General features: G+C 35.1%; 1 protein-coding gene across 1 annotated transcript; it reads left to right on the top strand.

Moving 5' to 3' along the window:
• The first annotated feature begins 2,246 nt into the window (after positions 1–2,246).
• LOC135157880 (uncharacterized) lies at positions 2,247–19,187 on the top strand. Its single transcript, XM_064114990.1, has 6 exons — positions 2,247–2,520; positions 12,115–12,297; positions 13,839–14,033; positions 14,782–14,967; positions 15,359–15,509; positions 16,774–19,187. Exons 3-6 carry the CDS (start codon positions 13,997–13,999, stop codon positions 16,961–16,963), a joined length of 564 nt encoding a protein of 187 aa, XP_063971060.1. The 5' UTR covers positions 2,247–2,520; positions 12,115–12,297; positions 13,839–13,996; the 3' UTR covers positions 16,964–19,187.
• The last annotated feature ends 595 nt before the right edge of the window (positions 19,188–19,782 follow it).

The raw sequence follows: 19,782 nt of genomic DNA, 5'->3' as shown, positions 1-19,782 counted from the left end.
ATGTGGCCCTTAGCATTCGGTTCGCTCAGTGCTATCTTTCCTTCTCCTACTGTTCTCATATCATCTTCATTGCTCGAACCATAAACAGTAATATAAAATGTAACGTACTACTATCAGAGCCATCCACTTTTTTCTGAGGTTGACCCGCTTGCTATCGTTTTATTTTATTCTACCTCGACGACTGTTGGAGATGACTCCCATAAAGTTATGTTAACCTGTATTTTGCAGATATTTGTTGGCAACGAACTACACTCTAAAAAATATAAGGTAACAATGCTATATGGTGGTAATTATGTGTCCAACCAACATTGGGCATTTATTTTGGGCATTGTTACTTATTCAGTGTGATGAAGATTATGCCCACTATAAAGTAATTGCTGCTTATTTTTAAACCTTATTAAACAATATGCATTCTACATTGGGTAAAATACTGCCCTCGTTTTGTTTATAATTTTACCCAATATTTTTTTTACAGTGTATGCTTTGGTAAACCTCTTTCATTTGAATAAATATCCTCCTCTCACAAAATAAATCGGTGAAATAAAAGACGGAATACCTTCTATCCCTCTCTTCTGTCTCCATGAAATATGTTAATTTATATAAATATATATATATATATATATATATATATATATATACATATATTACAGCTTATTCTTGCTGTATTTAAAGCATCCTCTCAAATATATACTAGAAAGCACCTTGCAATGTACAGGTCCCTGCTCTTCACAATTATATATATATATATAATTTAGCGTTTGGATTTTTTTTTCAAGAGTATACCCTCTCATTTTTATGGTTCATATTAAAGTAAAAGTTAATACAGATCTTACTGGTATTTCAATAATGTTATCCATAACTGATTTGCCAGGAAGCATGTCTCCGGGTTGTTCGTGATATTTCTTTATTAGAAACTAGACCATTTTTTTAGAAACATAATTTTTTCGATTGAGTCTTAAAGTCGATGATTACCTTTTCTTAACAGATTATATTGTTGTGTGAATATGATTTCTGAACATTGCACACAATCTTACGCAATCGTAAGATTGGGGGCATTTAGCATGTTTGGAGGGCAGGATGGGAGGGTCGGCGTTCCCTTGCCCTCCCGATGACCAACCGAACCCCCCCCCCCCCCACCACATAGCCTGGAATATTTTTCATCGGAGTCGTTGTTAGGATTGATATACGATAATAACGATATTGGGCTCATGTACAGACCTTATCAATATTTTTAAAACAAGGTATTCGTCAAGCTGGCAATTGGCAGTTGAATTGCATTGAAGTACTTTAAGGTCAAAATTGGTTGGGTATTATTAAACACACATTTTATCCTAGGCCTATTGATTGGTAGGATTACTTTGAATTTGACAGGGCATTTACCATGATCACTAATTACGTGATGCTTTTCGGTGTTTTGAACAACGAGACTGCTCGTCCAATACATATTCAAATAAAAACCAACACTTCATCGAATGCCACAAACCAGGTGAGATAGTTAAGTGTGAAAGGAAGTTGCTACTGGATGTTTGGGCAGTTGTGTGTATAATAATGTACCGCCTACGTATACGTTCCTTAAATAACGCATTCGTAATATGTCTATATTAGAATCAACTAAATATAATTACAATATTTTCCATCATCAAATCATATCGAATATCAGCGGTCGCCTCGTTGGCAATTAATGATGCTATTAAACTACATTTATATTTAATCTTAGAGTATATTGTGTGCAGATATTCGGCTTACACTCGGACCTAATCATTTTGAAATCAATGTATAGGTCAAGCGGTCAATTGGCAGTTCAAGTAGATTATTTTAAGTTCATGGATAGCATTTAATATAACTTAACGACACAAATGTCTTCAAATTGTTAGTAGTTCGGTGAGACTTCTTTGAAATTGACAGCACGACCACTATGACATAGTTGTGATGCTCTTTGTTCTGTTGCACAACAAAGCTGCACGTTCAATACACATTCAAACAAATACCAACTCTTCGTCGGATTCCACAAACCAGGTGAGATTTTTGAGCAAGTATGGAGATTCTCAGGAACGTTTGGAAGATAAGATAATGTACTATCCCCAATCTTCTTTGAAATTACAGAATCGTAACAGGTCTCAATTTAATAAGGTCATTAGAGGATGTGTAACAATTGAATCGCATTTAATTTGAGTAGTCAAATGACTCGTATGACGATTAAATATGGCATTTAATGTCATCTGTATACAGGTATCCGGCTTACACAGGGACCTGATCATTTTTAAAGCAATGTACAGGTCAAGAAGGCAATTGGCAGTTGGAGTTGACCTTTTTTCGAGTTTAGGGTTATAAATGGCTTAAATATGATTTAACAACACATTTGTCTTCAAGTAGCGAGTGTAATTGATGGTACTATTTTGAACATCGCAACGCGATCATTATGTCTAAAGTGTAGTGCTCTTCAGATTTATGCACAGCGAATCTGCTCTATTTATGCAGAATCAAGTACATACCAACTCTTCGTCGAATGCCACAAACCAGGTGAGGTTGTTGAGGGGCTAAGGGGCAAAAAGATGAAACAATGATTTTCCGCTTGTACTCTGATATAACGCATCTTTATTTAAATCTGGCGAACGGATTTGTTCTTGTTATGACGGATGCGAATAAAGTTCCTCTCAAGTCTTTATCCCACCTCAATATCGTCCCTATCTTATTTGAAAATATTTAGACATATTAACCAAAACATACACATCTATTTTTCCCCCGTATCTTGAATATGATTTAGAATTAATGGATATGTCAGTGAACTTTTAAGAGGAAGAAAAAAATAAATGTCATCATAGCGGATTTGACTATACGTCTCACGTTGAATTGAACTTCACTAACCTGAATCATTCTGTAAATTTTAAAACAAACCAGTGGAATTATCAATTAGATCTTCTGGACGGCCAAATATTACAACTTATCTGGACTTTTTGCCCAGCGGTTGATATTTTATGGTTTGTGAGATCTTGACTTATTTTTTTTTCGAATCCAACGTTATGTCAAAACGACCCTTGTATATCATGCATGTCGAGAAAGTCAAGTATAGGCTTAAACGGTTTTACCACAGAAAGTAATGGTGAAGAAACCCATAACCCTTATAGTGTCAGGGTATTATAACTCTTGATAGTCGGAGAGAGGGGAGATATTTCTTTCCTGGAAGCTCTCGGCAGTGCGGCATTGTGTGATTGCGATCAACATTTTCATTTAAAATTATTCGTTGATATTTCTTTTTCTCAATGTATGCATTGGGAAAGGGTGTTTCTTAAGTACTGGTTGATTATGTAAGGACTCTTTGTCAGAACCAAATTTGATTTATTATAAATATTTGTTCGTTTGTTTGTTTTATTGTTAGGTATTGACTCAGTGATGTTTTTTCCCCACTAACTCATCACTTTTACTTAATTGATTTGAATCAGACTTAGAAAACGGCAATTCATTACGTCTTAATGAGGTGGGGGTGGGGGGGGGTAGCACACTCCGCAAAAAAGCAAGGGTGGAACAGGATACCCCTGCACCATTTTAAGCCCTGGACCATTTAATTTTCGAAGGTTGGCCTGTTCTCCTGCAAGAACGAATATTACAATAGGACCTTTTCTCGACCTCAACGGGGACGTTAAATTTGCGGTTTGTATGCCGAATTTAAGGTACTATACCCTTTTAACACCACTGTGGCCGATACTGGAAGATCATTCAATTTTGAACAGTCAAAGCCAGATGTACGCTATACGATAATTATGTGCACTAAAATGCCTCTGTGGAAGGAACACCAACTCAGCCGGCCTGTTGATGTAGTAGTTGATGATGACCTTCAGGTTTTGAAAATGAATAGAATCCTGTTCTCAGAAGCACCTCGGTGCACTTTGTCGACATAATACGAATCTTTTAAACTCTTAAACCCGATTTCTGGCGGAATAATAAATTAAGCGTATGGGACATCCCCGAAGATGCCTAATCATCTTGTGTAGAAGAAACCAAATAATAATAACAATAACAAAAAATCCAGATGGATTTCAGACTGATCTTCAAATGGCTAAAAAACTAAAATAATGTACATCCGCGACACACACTGTACAAATAACTATTCGTTACCAACGACTTTAATTGCTAGCGAGCCATCGATGATTCTGTTTAGATACAGTATTGAATTGATGGAATGTAATGCTATAGATCTAAGCCTTGGTCGTTTTTTTTTCTCCCGTTTTGCCTCCAAGTTCCTTTCTGTCCATGAGGGTTACGCATACTGGTTACACGCTTCTGCAAAAGACAATGTGAAAATAAAGGGTATTAAGGATAGCCCCGTACTTTCGATGGGGCTGACCCCCACCCCCCTCCCAGCCCTGCCCATAGGTCGGGGTTCGTCAAACGAAAATCCATGTGAACACGATCGTTGGTCTTATGGTCATCATAGAACTGCTGCGTGTACAGTATCCTGACCATGATGACTACTTAGTTACAACGGATTCCTGACAACTGATTAACGTGTGCAGAATTCGGCTCGTTCGCGGACCTGATTCATTAAAGAATATAGGTACAGGTCAAGCTTAGTGGTGGCAGTTGGATTCCACTGTATCTTTTTATATATATAACCTGTTTACGTACCATACAACTCAGGCATTGTTTCAAAGCATTAGTGGGATTACTTTGACATTGGCAGTACGAAAAGTGTATGAAGAGTGAGCAATTAGGCTACAGTAATGTCTTTACCAAAGCTGCTCGTTTTCTTCAGTGACAAAGCCATACCAAGTATTTGTCGCTTGCCATAAACCAGGTGAGGCGTTTTTAATTCAATTTCCTAGTAGTAGGACAAATGTCACCTGCTGGAAAGTAAACAAAACTACAGATTTAATAATAATGTATGACATATATTATATTCGAGAAAATGTTTTTTTTTCTTCAATTTTCCATGAATGCTACAGATTGTCAACGATTTTTTGATAGCCATTGTTTAATAATAATAATAATCCGTTTTTTATATAGCGCTTAATACATCGGAACGACGTGTCTAAGCGCTTTACAGATATATTATTACCCCGGTCATCGGATTCAATCAGTCATTCCCGCACACAATGTGTGCATATCCTCCACTCCCTGGGGAGTATTCCAGTCAGTCGCCGGTGAGGCGCACACAGTACTGGACAAGCTACAATGACAAGTTTATATATCAACTGATTCCCAACCCTCTTATACTGGTGGTGAAATCGGCGGGACAGTTGAAAGAGATGTAAAAACACATTTCCTTACCATCGATATCCACAAGCTTGATGGAACTTGTCCTCTACCGCACGCACGACCTTTGGGCACATGGAAAGGTACTCTAAGTACATAATTTATTGTATATGGGACCATACCAACTCGTAAAGTACGCAACGCAATATGCATGTACACGAAAAAGAAATGTAAATCTTTGTGCGCGCTTGACCCTTTGACCTTTGGAGTACTTTCTTTTTTGCCTCACGAGAGTTCGTTGCATCTCTATCCACCCTTTGATATTGGTATGATGTGCACTGTCTTCTTGCCTGATCTGAAAATCGGGCTGGGTAATAAGATTGATTGGTATTTTTCATAACCTTGGCAGGCGTGAATTTGAGCATCGAGAATGATATCATGATCAGCATGACCTTTGACTTTGTTATGACCTATGTTTAGCATTGTTGTCTTATCATTCTGACTCTCGACTTTGAAATCGGGGGTCGTGAGTTCAAATCCCAGCCACTGCGGAATACGATCCATGCTGCATTCACGCCAGGTTAGGTAAATAAACTACGCTTTAGGCCTATATAGCAACTTACACGTTATACTTCTGGAGACCAATATATTTTTTTCTTTCTTTTCTTTGCATACGACGACCAAACAGAACATGAACAAAACAGAATGTTTTCTCTGTTACCTATATTTTTGACATTGTTCCCCCATCTGATGGAGCACATTAATTGTGTTTTTTCTCTTAGAGACATACACTGGAGGAATGTTGAAAATGTTAAAGTTGCTTTCGAATATCTAGCTTGAAATGAAGGCACATGGCATGGTGGCAGTTGAGGTCTACTTTGTTGGTAACTCAAGTTCTGATCGTCATAGTTTTTTATATGGATTGCTTCGAATTTTTTGGGATCATTTAACTGGGAGCATGGGTTGAACTAGACGGCACGACTAGTATGTCATAATTGGTGAGCTAAACGAATTCGTTCAACCAAAGCTGTACGTTCCATACAGCCTCATACAAATACCAAGCATTTATCGACTGCCACAAACCAGGTGAGGCGTTTGGGTAACTGTCCAACGATCATGGGCATTCAAGACCCTACCCCCTTCCCTACAAAAAATAAATTAAAAGAAAGAAAAATATGAAATAGACATTTTCGTAGATACGATATGAGCATATGCAGAGTAAGCCCCTTTTTCTACTAAAATTGTAAATCCATAGATTTAGCAACATTAATAATGGGAACTTGCTTTCACACATATAGCCTCGTTGGGTGTAAATTGCGGGAAATGAAATCGCTTCCTCAGCCTAGGGTATGCACATGCAATACTTTCATGCATTCATTGGAACGTATTGCGGAAGCCCCCCCCCCCCCCTTAGCATCTTCTTCCTGGCGTCGGAATAGGGGTTATTTTTTTCATTAAATCTTCTACATTAATGTTTATGGACACGAATAATAAAGATGTAAAGTCATTTACAACAAATCGAGCAACTCGTCAACGTGACGCTATGGGACAATGAGAGCATTTACAATGGCAATGGTAGTGGTTCTTAATCGCATTAAAGGCAACCTTCTAAAGACTCTTTTTTCAGACTTAAGTGAGACTTTGAAAATAACAAGTGCCAAGACTTGTAACCTGATTAAAATACGTATAATAGAATGCCTATGTTATGGAATGAAAAAGGGGCACACACGAAGAAATATATATATATATATATTTTTAAAGTTGGAAAAAAACGCCCTCATAAGGTGACGCTGTCCACTCGTGATCATGGTGATGCATCCATGATACCAAGATGCATGTATTCGGCTGTTGAAAGGGAATTTAAAGTTATTCACGAGGCTCTACTGTTAGCATGGTTAGCTTGTTGGATGTCTAATCTAAGTCCACACAAAACAACCATTCTGTGGAGGTGTCGTGTGGTTATATCACTTGACTCTGAGCCAAAGAGTCCAGGGCTCGAATCCTACCCGGCGCTTATGCCATTTGTCAAGGCACGTATCAAGGTTTGTCACTTTCCACCAAGGTGTTAAATGGGTACCCCATGTGATGCGAAAGTCCGATAAATGATCCGATAAAAACGTTGCCCGGTCAGAATGTTCCCCAGGGAGTGGAGATGGTGCACTTTATGCGTGGAACAATGATAGATCGAATGGCCGGGGTAATAATGAATACAATGTAAAGCGCCTAGAAACACAAAATATGAAACTATATATATAAATGTATATATCATTATTTATTTCTTTAAATTTTTTTCATGAGCATTTGCCCTGGTATAAGAACAGTAAAATAATAGCATATATCATTAGTTCAATGACAATAACTCTGAGAAAAAACGGCAAATATGGACTCATGCGCTTACGGAGAAACTTCACAAACAAAGCTGCACGTTTCGTACATTGTCAGAAAAATACCAAGTATTTGTCGGATGCCACAAACCAGGTGAGGCGTTCTGAAGAGATTATATTGATTTCTATAATTTCTTTTAAATACATTGTCAATACTGTTTGCATATGTGTTTTTGTAACTGATTTCGTTTTATTAACCGTTGATGTTTAATCGCACTAAGGTCAGTAATAACATCATCACATACTACTTGTAGATAGAAGCTCTGATTAAAAAAACGCAAATTTACAGTAAACCCTGTATGTCAATAGATAAATCAGATCCAATTGAATTAATCACCAATCTACTTGTAATCAACGCATTTTTTATTTTTTTTTCCTCTGGCGAAATTTAGGACGTTGATTCTTTGGAAGTTAATTTAAATGTTAAAACATTTTCTATAAAATGCCTTTGACTAAAATATGTCATTTATTTGTAAGTGACATTGACTATAAGGCGCCTCCATCGATTGCATAAAGTTTTGAATGATATTGTGTCATTACCTTCTGACCAATTCACTACGAATCCAGATACATATAATTGGTTGCCATATTACCTATCTTAGTTGCCAGCAAGGGCTAAATAAAATATTTTATTTTTTCTTATCGTCATTATTTCCGATTCAAACAATATACAACGTGCCAACAATGAATGAAAATGCAACATTAAAAAAGATACCACTGCAAACTTTACGTTCAGTCCATTTTAAAGCCAGTTTAAATTCATGGAGTCCTATCACATACACTGATCAAATTACTTCATCCAAATATCAGTTAAATGAAGAAAAAAGAGAGGCTCGGCAGAAGCTAGTGCTCTTATGGGCAAGAAGTAATAATGAGATGTGGATACGCCATGACATGTATTAACTAATCGGAATCGCGAATCCTTTCTTTTTGCCTTATTGTGATCGTCGGTTTCTGAAGTCTTAAACTTAGTCCTTCAGCTTTGTATTCTACTGTACGAATACTCTTACATCTTACATGACATGTGTTGTTGATGTTTTTTTTTCAAAAAAATTGCATTTCTTACAAGTTTAAGTAAAATGTGGATTTGACAGATGATACCGCCGCATTTACTATTTCTGAAATAGTTATGAATGTTCAAAGCTTAGTTCTTTCCATCGTATGTACTACACATTTGAATAAGTTCATGTCGTATTTACCGATCGAAGTTCGTGGATAATTTTCGAGTTACCCAAATCTGCACGTTTGATACAGTGTCATTGAAACGCCAAGCAATCGTGGGATACCACAAACCAGGTGAGGTCCATATCGTCAAGAAAGAGGCCTCTATAAGTGAGAGGGAGACCCTGTATAATGTATGTAAAGTAAGAGTGAGAGTGACAAGGAAAGAGAGAGGGGCGGGTTAGGTGGGGTCGACGTATTCATGTAAACATGGAAAAGAGAACATAGTTTCGAAAGAATATTCAGCTCTGCTTGTCAAACATTCGGCTCACCGTGGACAAGTCACTGAACACGTCTTGCGAGAGTACAGCATCGTTCTACCTCGTTGCCCAGATCGAGCTGGTCACTGTTTTTGCAACTTCAAAGATGTCAAATGACACACAGACATGGGAACTGCATCCAAGGTAAGAGCCCACGGATTTATTTCTTATTTTATTTTTAATGAGTTACACTTTTTCTTTCGAATGTATATACATCTTAAAATTGGGTGATGATGATGATTACTAATTTTCAATGTTTATGTTACATTATAATTGGAGTTTCCTTTGTTGCATTGATTATAAACATGATATGCTGCCATAAATGTGCACATGATCTTAAACTTTCATGGCGGTTTGATTTGAATTTAAGTTTCGTGTTGAAGGCTGTTTGATTGCAATCTAATGATAGCACCTCGGAACAATTTACGAATGTAGAGCAATTATATATTCTACAATACAATGTTTTGTTTTAGTTTTTAATCAATCTGAGTTGAATCATTTACACTCAGGAGTGCTTGAGCAGCACATAACTGTAAAACTGAAATCTTAAAGCCGTCTCTTGCGACTTATCTTCTTAGCAGTATTGAGCAATATTGAAATATATATTAGCGTTACCACTTGCCTGTCCTTGAGTCAGAAAGAAATATTGTTTACTCTGTAATGACGCAATTAGATAGTGAGATGGATTATAAATATTCAGTACATTTTAGTGTCTATTATTTCAAGGGTTCATAAGCTATCAAACAAAATTAAAGCATCTAGTAATTGAATTGCAAGAGCAATTTTAATTTCTTAAACATGCCTTTAAACAAAATAATAAATTAAAAGGTTGTAAAATGGAAACACTGTATTCTTTGTCATTGATTTGATATCATGAAATCTAAATATACGCACATCTACTATTGCTTATTTAGGATGTAAGTCCTTTGACAAAAGGTCGGCATTCGTTGTCACGGTAAGTGGAATAGTATTTTGCTTCTAATATCCACAGCTTACTCATATTCCTTTTGAACATAGATCACTGCTCAAGACTAGCTTTCTTTTTTATTTCGCTTCTTTTTCATAGACAATTCCCTCGCACTCTTAGCCTGGAAAATTAGACATCCCCCTCACAACTCCACCTACACCACGCCTACAGTTGCAAGAAGTAAGAGAGCATGGCATGCACTGAACACCATCTAAACATCTTCGTTGTGACTGGACTTCTAAGAAAACACCAACCATTTATTACCAAGATGGGGGAGATTTTACGATGATATTATGAAAATAATGCATTTGAAGAGGCCAGCAAAAGTATTCTTTGCTGTGTTTTTCTGTACCTTGATACTGCAATTAGTACTTGGCTCTACTCACGTGGTTACTGCTTAGGAAGCAACAAAGACTCAGTAATTTTCTCAGTTTCCATTGATTTCATCTGTATCAGTGCTTTAATCCGCAAATTACATTTCGTTAAAAATAGCTTACGAAAGCTAGTTCCATCTAGTTAAACATCGCCCGTTACGACAGACTATATTCTCACTACAGATTTCGGGGATGCACTTGGTGAGCGGGAAATGAAAAGAACATAAAGTGCAATAATACCAGACATGTCAATGGTGAAGTTGGAAGGGACTGTGTATAACTTTAACTGTCATAAATTTCAACGATAACTCATAAACATGGTTCTAGAATTATTGTATGAGTACACTTGTAATCATCTGCATTATTAACGCGAGACAGGTTACATGTTAGATAGCAATTCAATATGTTTGACGAAATTCAATATTCCTACTGTGATTCAACTTTCAATGTACAAGAATATTAATTCATACTTTCGACGTCCGCTTCCTTTACAGTCATTTCTAAATCTTAATCAGATTAATCCAATCTCATTGAGACGTTCTCTCATACGTTCTCTCATAGAGAGAACGCTCCACTGCTGCTTTCCTTTAATACTGTACATAACATGAAAAACAATTATGTTTTACATTCATCATAGAGCTATTAATAGCTCCATGCATTCATCATTAATATGATGGAGTTTTACGTTCATTGCTCATTGCAAGTATTGTTTTTATCATCGAAATTTACGTTACTATGTTGTCTCATTGTTATGGATATTGTTGTGGTATTTCGATTAATAAAATCAGTCTCAGTATTTTGAAAACGTGTATATTTGGTGTCACTCTTTAATGACATTTTCAGTAGGAGCAACGAATAGCCCCCCAATATATATATATATGTATATGTATGTGGCGTTTATTGTCCGGGAAAGGAAACTCATTTCCATATTTGTTTCCAGCTGGTCATTGGTTCTTAGTAATATGATTTTGCCTGCGAAAAAAAACATTCAAAAACAACTACCTAGCATATTTTTAATGCATGCATTTGTCGATGTCACTTTGTCAAATAAGGCGCCTGTGCGTAAAACTTTGCCTGTGGTTTTTCCCCCCATGAAAAAAAAAAAAATGTTGATAAAACAAGAAAAAAGCAAATCGGAGCTTTTCTTTCATGCAACAGGTCAATTGATTGTGTAAATGCAATGTCGATATATGTTTATGGTAATCAATGTACTTGTTCAATATATATTTTTGTATGTATATAAATACGACTTTGCTCTTCACCTTTATTTTTCTTAAATTATTTGATTCGTTTAAATGAAATGACAATGCAATAATCAGTGTCCCTTTTAAAGTTTGTTTAATAATGTTTAGTTGAAATATTAATCAACTGTTAAACGCTAATAGTTTCACGATCTGTAATAGAGAACATATCTTACAATAAATTGATTCATACAAAATTCAATATTTACCTTATCAATGTCCAAAAGCAATAATTCAAGACTGGGAATACGTTAAAAATGACTAAATTGTAGTTTTGATATTTGAGAAAAAAGGGTCACATTTCCAAATGCCCTAATAGGTAATACAGTCGAAAATACGTGGTGGCTGCAAAAAGGAAGGATGTGGAATGTGCCAAGTTCTGACCAAATATCTTGCATGTATTCATGTTGATTATAAACACGGCATATTTCCCAAAACATGTTAATATGTAAATGCTTCTTTAAATTGTTCTTTCAGGATCCATACAATGTAGCGCCCCTTATTTGCCTCACCACTCCTGGGTCAACGTTGCTGAACGTAATTATGATTTTGGCTCAAGAGTGACCGTCACATGCAATACCACTAATGAGGCATTCAATTTGCAATGTCACAACAAGGGATTGTGGAGCGGACCTGTCGTGGTCTGTCCCGAACCAGCCGGTGAGTGTTCTTTATAATGTTTAATTAGAATGCCAATTCCATTATTCATACGGTGATCCCTCATGTAAAAGAACGAGAACCACATACATAAAATAACCAATGTTACCAGTCGTTTTAAAAAAATACTTATAAATATATACATAATTATATATATATATATATATATATATATTATATATATATATGCCTATATCATGTACAATGAACATATTTAAAACCACATTAACTTTAACCTGTCATATCAGTAATGGACAGTGTCCCTCATGCTTCTCATACTGGGTAGTTTTGGCCAGCTTGATATCCAAATAGACGATAGATCTACCATTGCATAGATATACTGAAAAAACGTGGGATAATCATTATATGACTATTAGCCAAGTAAAAAAATAAAGTTTCGAACATGAGCATGACGTGATAACAGGTATTGCTTGATAATGAGTTAATATTATTTCCAAAGTAATGTGGTTTAATGAATAATTGATCAATGTTGAACAATTTTTTTTTTCTTTGTCATCAACTAATGACAACCACCCCCTATACGTCATACCTCCATCATGTCCATATCTCTAGTGAAGGTGTGACGATTTATATAATGTTTTGTGTTCAACTTCTTCAATTTAATTATATATTTGTATTTCTAAAATTGCTCTTTATGTCATACACGTGACCACCCGAGTTTGGGTCAATTTATGATTATAATATATTAATGATAATCATCTTATTTGTGATCATTCATATAATTATTGTTAACAGATTTACGATCACTACTACAAGTATCATTTTCATTATTGTTATTATAATCATCATCATTATTTTTTATTATCATCTAAATCATTATCATCACTATCATCATAAGTATTATTTATATAATTATCATTATTAATATTGTTATTATTTTATTATTATAAAAAAAAAATTCAAATTGTTTTGTCAATAATGGTCAATAATGCTCGTACCATCAATACCATTCTTATCATCATCATCATTTAAGTAATATTTTTTTCTATTAAAATATTATTTTTACGATTTTCAGTGGTGTTAAATGACAAATATGTAGCCAACGGGTCGAAATAGAGTTAGCTAACGGGTGCAAAAAAGATTGCATTCTTATACTGAGTTTAAAGAATATATAAAGTATTTGAAACTATTCCTTTTTATTTTTATTAGGGATTTGTACGTGTGCGCTATGGCAAAATCGTATATGTGAATTCTATTTAGTTGTTCTTCTCCCTCTTCATCATCTTCTTTTTCTTCTTCTTTTCTTTTTCATTTATGTTAGTATATTATTCTACCATTACAGTTGATTTGTTTATTTTGCTAGCCTTTGGCACAATCAGAAAAGAAATAATTAACCCTTGTTTCATGTGTCTGCGCGGTGTCTTAATGTGATTGTTCTATCATTACTCCAGATTGGTCTCTGTCTTAATTATTGCCGACATATTTGTTAGTATGCAACGTTAAAAAAACCAATAAAAGTATGATAAAATGCTTAAGAATATTTTACTCACTGGTATTTGTATCCTCAAACTTTTCCTCTGCAGCTCCTGTGTCCGCTCCTACTGGTTGCAATGCTCCGGCGCTGCCCCCTTTCTCATCTGTCCACAACCTTGCCCTGTCGTACAAAAATGGTGACAACATCAACGTTACGTGTAATGAGGATTCCGATTGGTTCAATTTGACATGTAGGAATGGGACCTGGATGGGGCAAAACATTGTTTGCAGTGCCCCTGTCGTCGGTAAGATGAATATAATTTATATTAAAAAGATGTAAAAAGACGTCCTTCAGAGGATATAGAAATACGCGAAAACAGCCGCTGTTAGAGTTACGCCAGCTGCACCAACTCCTGTGAAGCAATGGCTTCAGCCTCTAAGACGGCGGCGCGATTACGTAAATGCATAACGTCTTGACTAAACAGATATATAATATGCCTACCCACATCGACACCCACTCAATAACCCGTTCAAACACAAAAATAATCAAGAGTTTCGAGCTTGGACATAGATAAGTGTACAAAATAAATATCTGATTTGAACCTTGAAATATGACATTTTAGCGAGGTGTGTGTGAGGGGGGGGGGGGGGGTGCTCCGCTTGCCAACAAATTTTCACAAAGTTCTTTACATGCAAACATGGAAAACCAATTAACAATATTTTGTTAAGAGTAGGTATGAATTAAGTGATATATCGGTCAGTACACTTGTGTAAGTTTGAAATTATTGAATTATATTTCAATATTGAACCTCTGCCAAATCTTTATATAGGTTTTAAATCGTAAATTAATAGTTTTTCATTGAGATCTTATACTGCATAACAGAAGGGTTTCATTAGCTGTATGTCACTCTAGCCTGTACCCGCATTCAACAGTTTGAAGTTGTCTGCGTTATTTACTCTAGGGTAATAATTTTCAGTAACACATCGGTCAAACTGTCCTCCAATGGAACCATGACCATTGATAAGTTGTATCTCCCACTTCTTTATTAACAGACTGCAATCCACCTATACCACCGAGTGCCTCATCCTTTCGAGCTGGCAAATCTCGGTACAAGGTTGGTGATCAAGTCAATATCACATGTAACGACGACCCTGATTGGTTTGTGTGGGAATGCAGTAATGATGGCATGTGGCGTGGGGAGCCCATAATGTGCTCACCAATCCGCCCAGCACCTAATGGTAAATTGATTTATCTTTTGACCATAAAACACATTATTTATTTTGCATTATTTTTTTCAACAATTTGTATACTTTATAACATGATAGATCTACACGCATTTCTATAAATATATATATATTTTTACAAATCCGTGCTGTAACTATTCGGAACCAAGATTTGACAAGTGTGTGAGTATACAATATGTATAATAATTTGTCGCCGACGTTCGTATCATTAGTTTTATATATATTTCCAATGTGAATACGGATAAAATATTTATCATACATATTATACATTAAGTAATCCGGTATAAAATATTAACAATTTCAATCGTCACTATTACATATTTTTTTCAATTCAGAATCTATTTTTTTTTTGTCTGATACCAATATGACCTTTATTATCATACAGATGAAAACCCTGGAGCTCCAGCACCCATAGTAAACCAAGTCAACGGAACTAGCAAACGAGAATTCTTTATCACTGGCCTCCTTGTAACAGCCGTCATTTTGTTTATCGTTGTTCTAATGAGCTTGGCGATGTTCTTCATTTTTGTGAGAAAGTGAGTCTTTCAAAAATTACATGTATGTTGTCGACACCAACATCTTACCCCCATCAGTATAATCACATTTAGTCTGGTTAATTATATTTGAAAGCACACCTATAGGTACAGTTTAGCCATTTAGAAATTATATAGAACACATCCCAATGCTCCTGGCGACAATTTAGAATTGACAATAAAAATATTTGTCCCAATGAAAGTGACACGAAATACAGCTTGGTGGGCACTGATATTGTGACTTGTAAATTTTGATAATAAATTCTACCTTCAGTAACATATTTGGAGGGTTTTATGAAATCTTACCTTAATCGCAGATACATTGATTATAACGATGACGTCTAAAGGACAACTGGAATGTATTGAATGTCAATTATAAATAATTTTAAATTGAATTGCATTTACCGACAATTCCAAATAATTACAAAATATAATAATGTAATGCATTCAAGTTATCCCTTTTTTTCATTGATTAATTAATTCATTAATTAATTAATTTATTTATTATCATCACATGCCAATACGTGGAACATTTTGTATAGAGCAACGCTAATAACGAGAACATAATATTAATAAACATTGGCATAGAGAGGGAGGGAACGGGTGGTGGAAGATGGAACTATACAGACCATGGACCTACTAAGAAATGTCCTATTTGACACTTTGCCATGTTTGATTACCTTTTTAGAGAGTAGCATTTGCTTTCATTGGTAAAATCGAAAATATTATATTCGATTTTAATATACCATCCGTCTGAGTAATTCTGTTACGGACAGGTAAGATGGGTTTGCTTATTTCTGATTGGTCTAATGCCAATTCGTACAATAACTAACTCGTCTAATATCATTTGGTCTACCATCAGTTCGTCCAACCTCCAAAGGGTCTAACTGCCGTTTCGTCCACTCACCATTTCGTCTAATAACAACTCGCTCCAATGACCATTTAGTCCATGTACCATTAGTTCTAATTTGACTAAGTCAAAATGAATGGGAAAAAGGAATATTAGACTAACTAACTGAAATTGCAATAGACAAACTGGTGATTAGACAAAGTGATTATTGGACCAAATGGTTCCTGGACCAAAAGGTTGATAGAAAAAATGTTGATGGACAGAATGGCTTTATACTACATGGTATAAGGTCGACCGTAAAATAATTGGACAAGTTGGCAATTTACCGTCAGATGGACAGACAATTTTTCCTTTTTTTTTGTATTTGTTTTCTTCATTTTGTTACTCGCTTCATGTTTCTTAATTTGTATTATTCAGTCGTGGTTATGGCTTGGTATCATCATCAAAAGAAGAGATCAATGGGAAAGGAGAAAGAAGACCGCTACCTGAAGTTCCTGAAGGATATGCAAACTATGTTGCTGGTGAACAATCCCTCTACGTTGAACCTTACCTCAAGCAAAACGGAGATCCAAGCCCCAGCTACGAGGTCTACGAAAAACCAGTCTGAATTAATTGCGTGAACTGAAACCACCTCTTTGTAGAGAGAAACTGAAGTGATTTCGATTTGTGTATACAATTGAAGCATCTCCAGATCTTCTCACTACATTGTGTTGATAATATTTATATTTTGCTTAGCTTGTAATTACTGTTTAATATCCGGAAGCTTTGGATTTGTGAGAAGGGATGTTTTTGTGTATCCATGTCATTGTGCAACCTAGGTCTATTTATTTTTCCGCAAAGTGAAGTATGCGTTCCTTTGTGGAAAAGGTAAGACCTATGGCAATTTCACAGTGAAAGTTATTTATTAAACCATAAATCCCCCCATTAATAAATTGCTTTATTGTTCGTTTCCTAATTATTACGTCCAGGAAATTTCTCCTACATGTATGACTAATATATATCATAAAACATATACAGTTGATGCACCATAGTGTATATGAGTAAGTGTGTGTGGATGTACGGAACTTATATGATTGTAGAGTGAAAAACGTGTAAACTTAGTTTCCCAATTTAATTATTCAAAACAAAACTTACAATGTATTTAATCTGTAACACGGTTATAAATCTCTATTGTGCATGTTGTAGGAAGATACGCCACAAATGGTTTTTTAACATTACACTGCAAAAAACTCAGGTGTTGATTTAACACCAGCCCGGACTCTATATATGTCCACACCAGAGCAGTATTGAAACAACACCAGTTTGGAATCAAACTCATGCTGTTTTAATAATAATCGGTGTTGTATAAACACCTATATGGTGTTAGACCAAAACCAAACTGGTGTAGTTTAACACTTCTCTGGTGTGGACATACATAGATTCCGGGCTGGTGTTAAATCAACACCGGTGTTTTTGCAGTGTACGGTTAGTTTAGCTGTAGACCTCCTCTATGCTTTGAAATACATAATTTAGCAGAAGGCAATGTCACCGTACGATTACCACCAAGGGTTCTTTTCGTATTTAACTGTATGTCTCTGTATTGTATATGAAATAAGATTCAAATAAGTTATGTGTATATTCAAGAATAAACGCAAAAACATATGTTATAAATATGTGATCAATTTAACCGATTGTAATGTAAAAATGAATGCTAATCTCTGAAGAAAAAAAAACACACAATAGCTATTCATCCTTTGGAATAAAATAAACACGTATTCCACTGGTTGATGGCCACAGTAATATGGGGACGAAAGAGAAAAAAGACCGATTCATAGGTACTTTGGAGTGGGCATTAGTTGATGTTATGTTTGTGACAATTCGTAATTTGTTTATATTTCGAGGATTTAGAGGCTTAAGCAAGTTCAACAATATCATAGCGTCTTGTGCTTTTATCCAATAAAACAATACATTCAGGCACGAATAAGGGTGTGTGTGGATACTGCAAAATTATGTCTTTTTAATGAGAGAAGATTAAACAAAATAATGAATAATGTATTTTTAAAAATCGGTATAGACTTAGCCAACGTTCAGCTTTTTCTTAAATTTTCAGCTTGAGGGGGTTTAATGTGAGAAGAAGTACGAATAACCGAATCCGATACCTTTATCAATTTATTTAAAATTGCAATAGGCAAATCTTTTTTTTTCCATCCGTTGTGATTAATGAGTTATGCGGTTACATTAGAATAATTGTACATGACACGAATAAGGTTAATTGCTGCCTTCTTTTTTGGACTCCTGAATTCGCCCTACTTGGTAAATTCGCGTTTCGTCCTCAAGCGAAAATTGCTTGGTTTAGTTATAGGTGTATCCACACTGTCTACGCATCCAATTGCAAACGCTATTCCTGACGCAACATAATGATTTCAACCAATTTATAGAGATAGAGGAGGGGTGCATGCTTTTGTGAGGAAAACACGCTCTAGTAGATGCAATGAAGGACTTTCATTTTTTTCGGTTGGGACTATGTAAATATTTTGTTTTCACTCTCCTTAATGTTCTTGTTTTATTATTGCTTCGGAAATCGGAACTAAAATGCAACTAATAGTTATACTAATGCGAAGAAAATGTATTTACTGAACCTACAATTAAGTACTTTATAACTATGAATGTTGGTGGACATTATGGGGAGTAATGCCCCGTGTAACCTTGTCATTCGAACAAACAGTAAAAGAGTGATTCCCCCAGTTTTTCCAAACCGTGTTTCTCATCGAATGAAATAAATGTTTAAACTAGTGATTATGGTATCCGCAAATAACCAAAGTTTAAGACATTGATTAAAAAAGAGTACTGTTAACAAATACACGTCTGATAGTGCATTGTGTTCACCATATTCACGGTGTCCGATAAGTTTCTGACTTCTCTCTACTCAGTTTATTCAAGTTAAAATTTTTGTAATATTAAAGAAAGGGTGAGCTGGTTGATTAATTATCTATAACTCTTTTAATTCATAACGAGATAGACACTATTTTCTCTACCGAAGTCTGATGGTTAGTCTCGGAAAGAAAATCGTTGAAAGATTAATGTTTTGAGATTTTTATGGATAGCCCAATTTACCTAAATGGGGTTAAAGATAAAAAATGGCAATTAAAATAATTTTAATTATACCAACAATAATAACGTTTATAATAATAATAATAATAATAACACAGTGATAAATAAAGATAATGATAATACTAATAATGTTAATAATAACAATAATAAATGTGGTATTAGTAGAGGTAGATCATATGGCAATTAATGATAGTAATTAATAATACGAATATATGAAATTTCAGCAAAACTGTCTTTTGTATAATTATATTCATAATATTGTTCATAATGATTATACAAAAAAAAATGAAAATATCATCGATTTTTACGAAAGTTATTAGCACTCTCCCACTCGTG

The sequence above is a fragment of the Lytechinus pictus genome, unplaced genomic scaffold, assembly GCF_037042905.1.
Source record: "Lytechinus pictus isolate F3 Inbred unplaced genomic scaffold, Lp3.0 scaffold_20, whole genome shotgun sequence".
NCBI lineage: Eukaryota > Metazoa > Echinodermata > Echinoidea > Temnopleuroida > Toxopneustidae > Lytechinus > Lytechinus pictus.
Note: the sequence above shows the minus strand (reverse complement) of the source record. Positions and strands in the feature narration are given on the sequence as shown.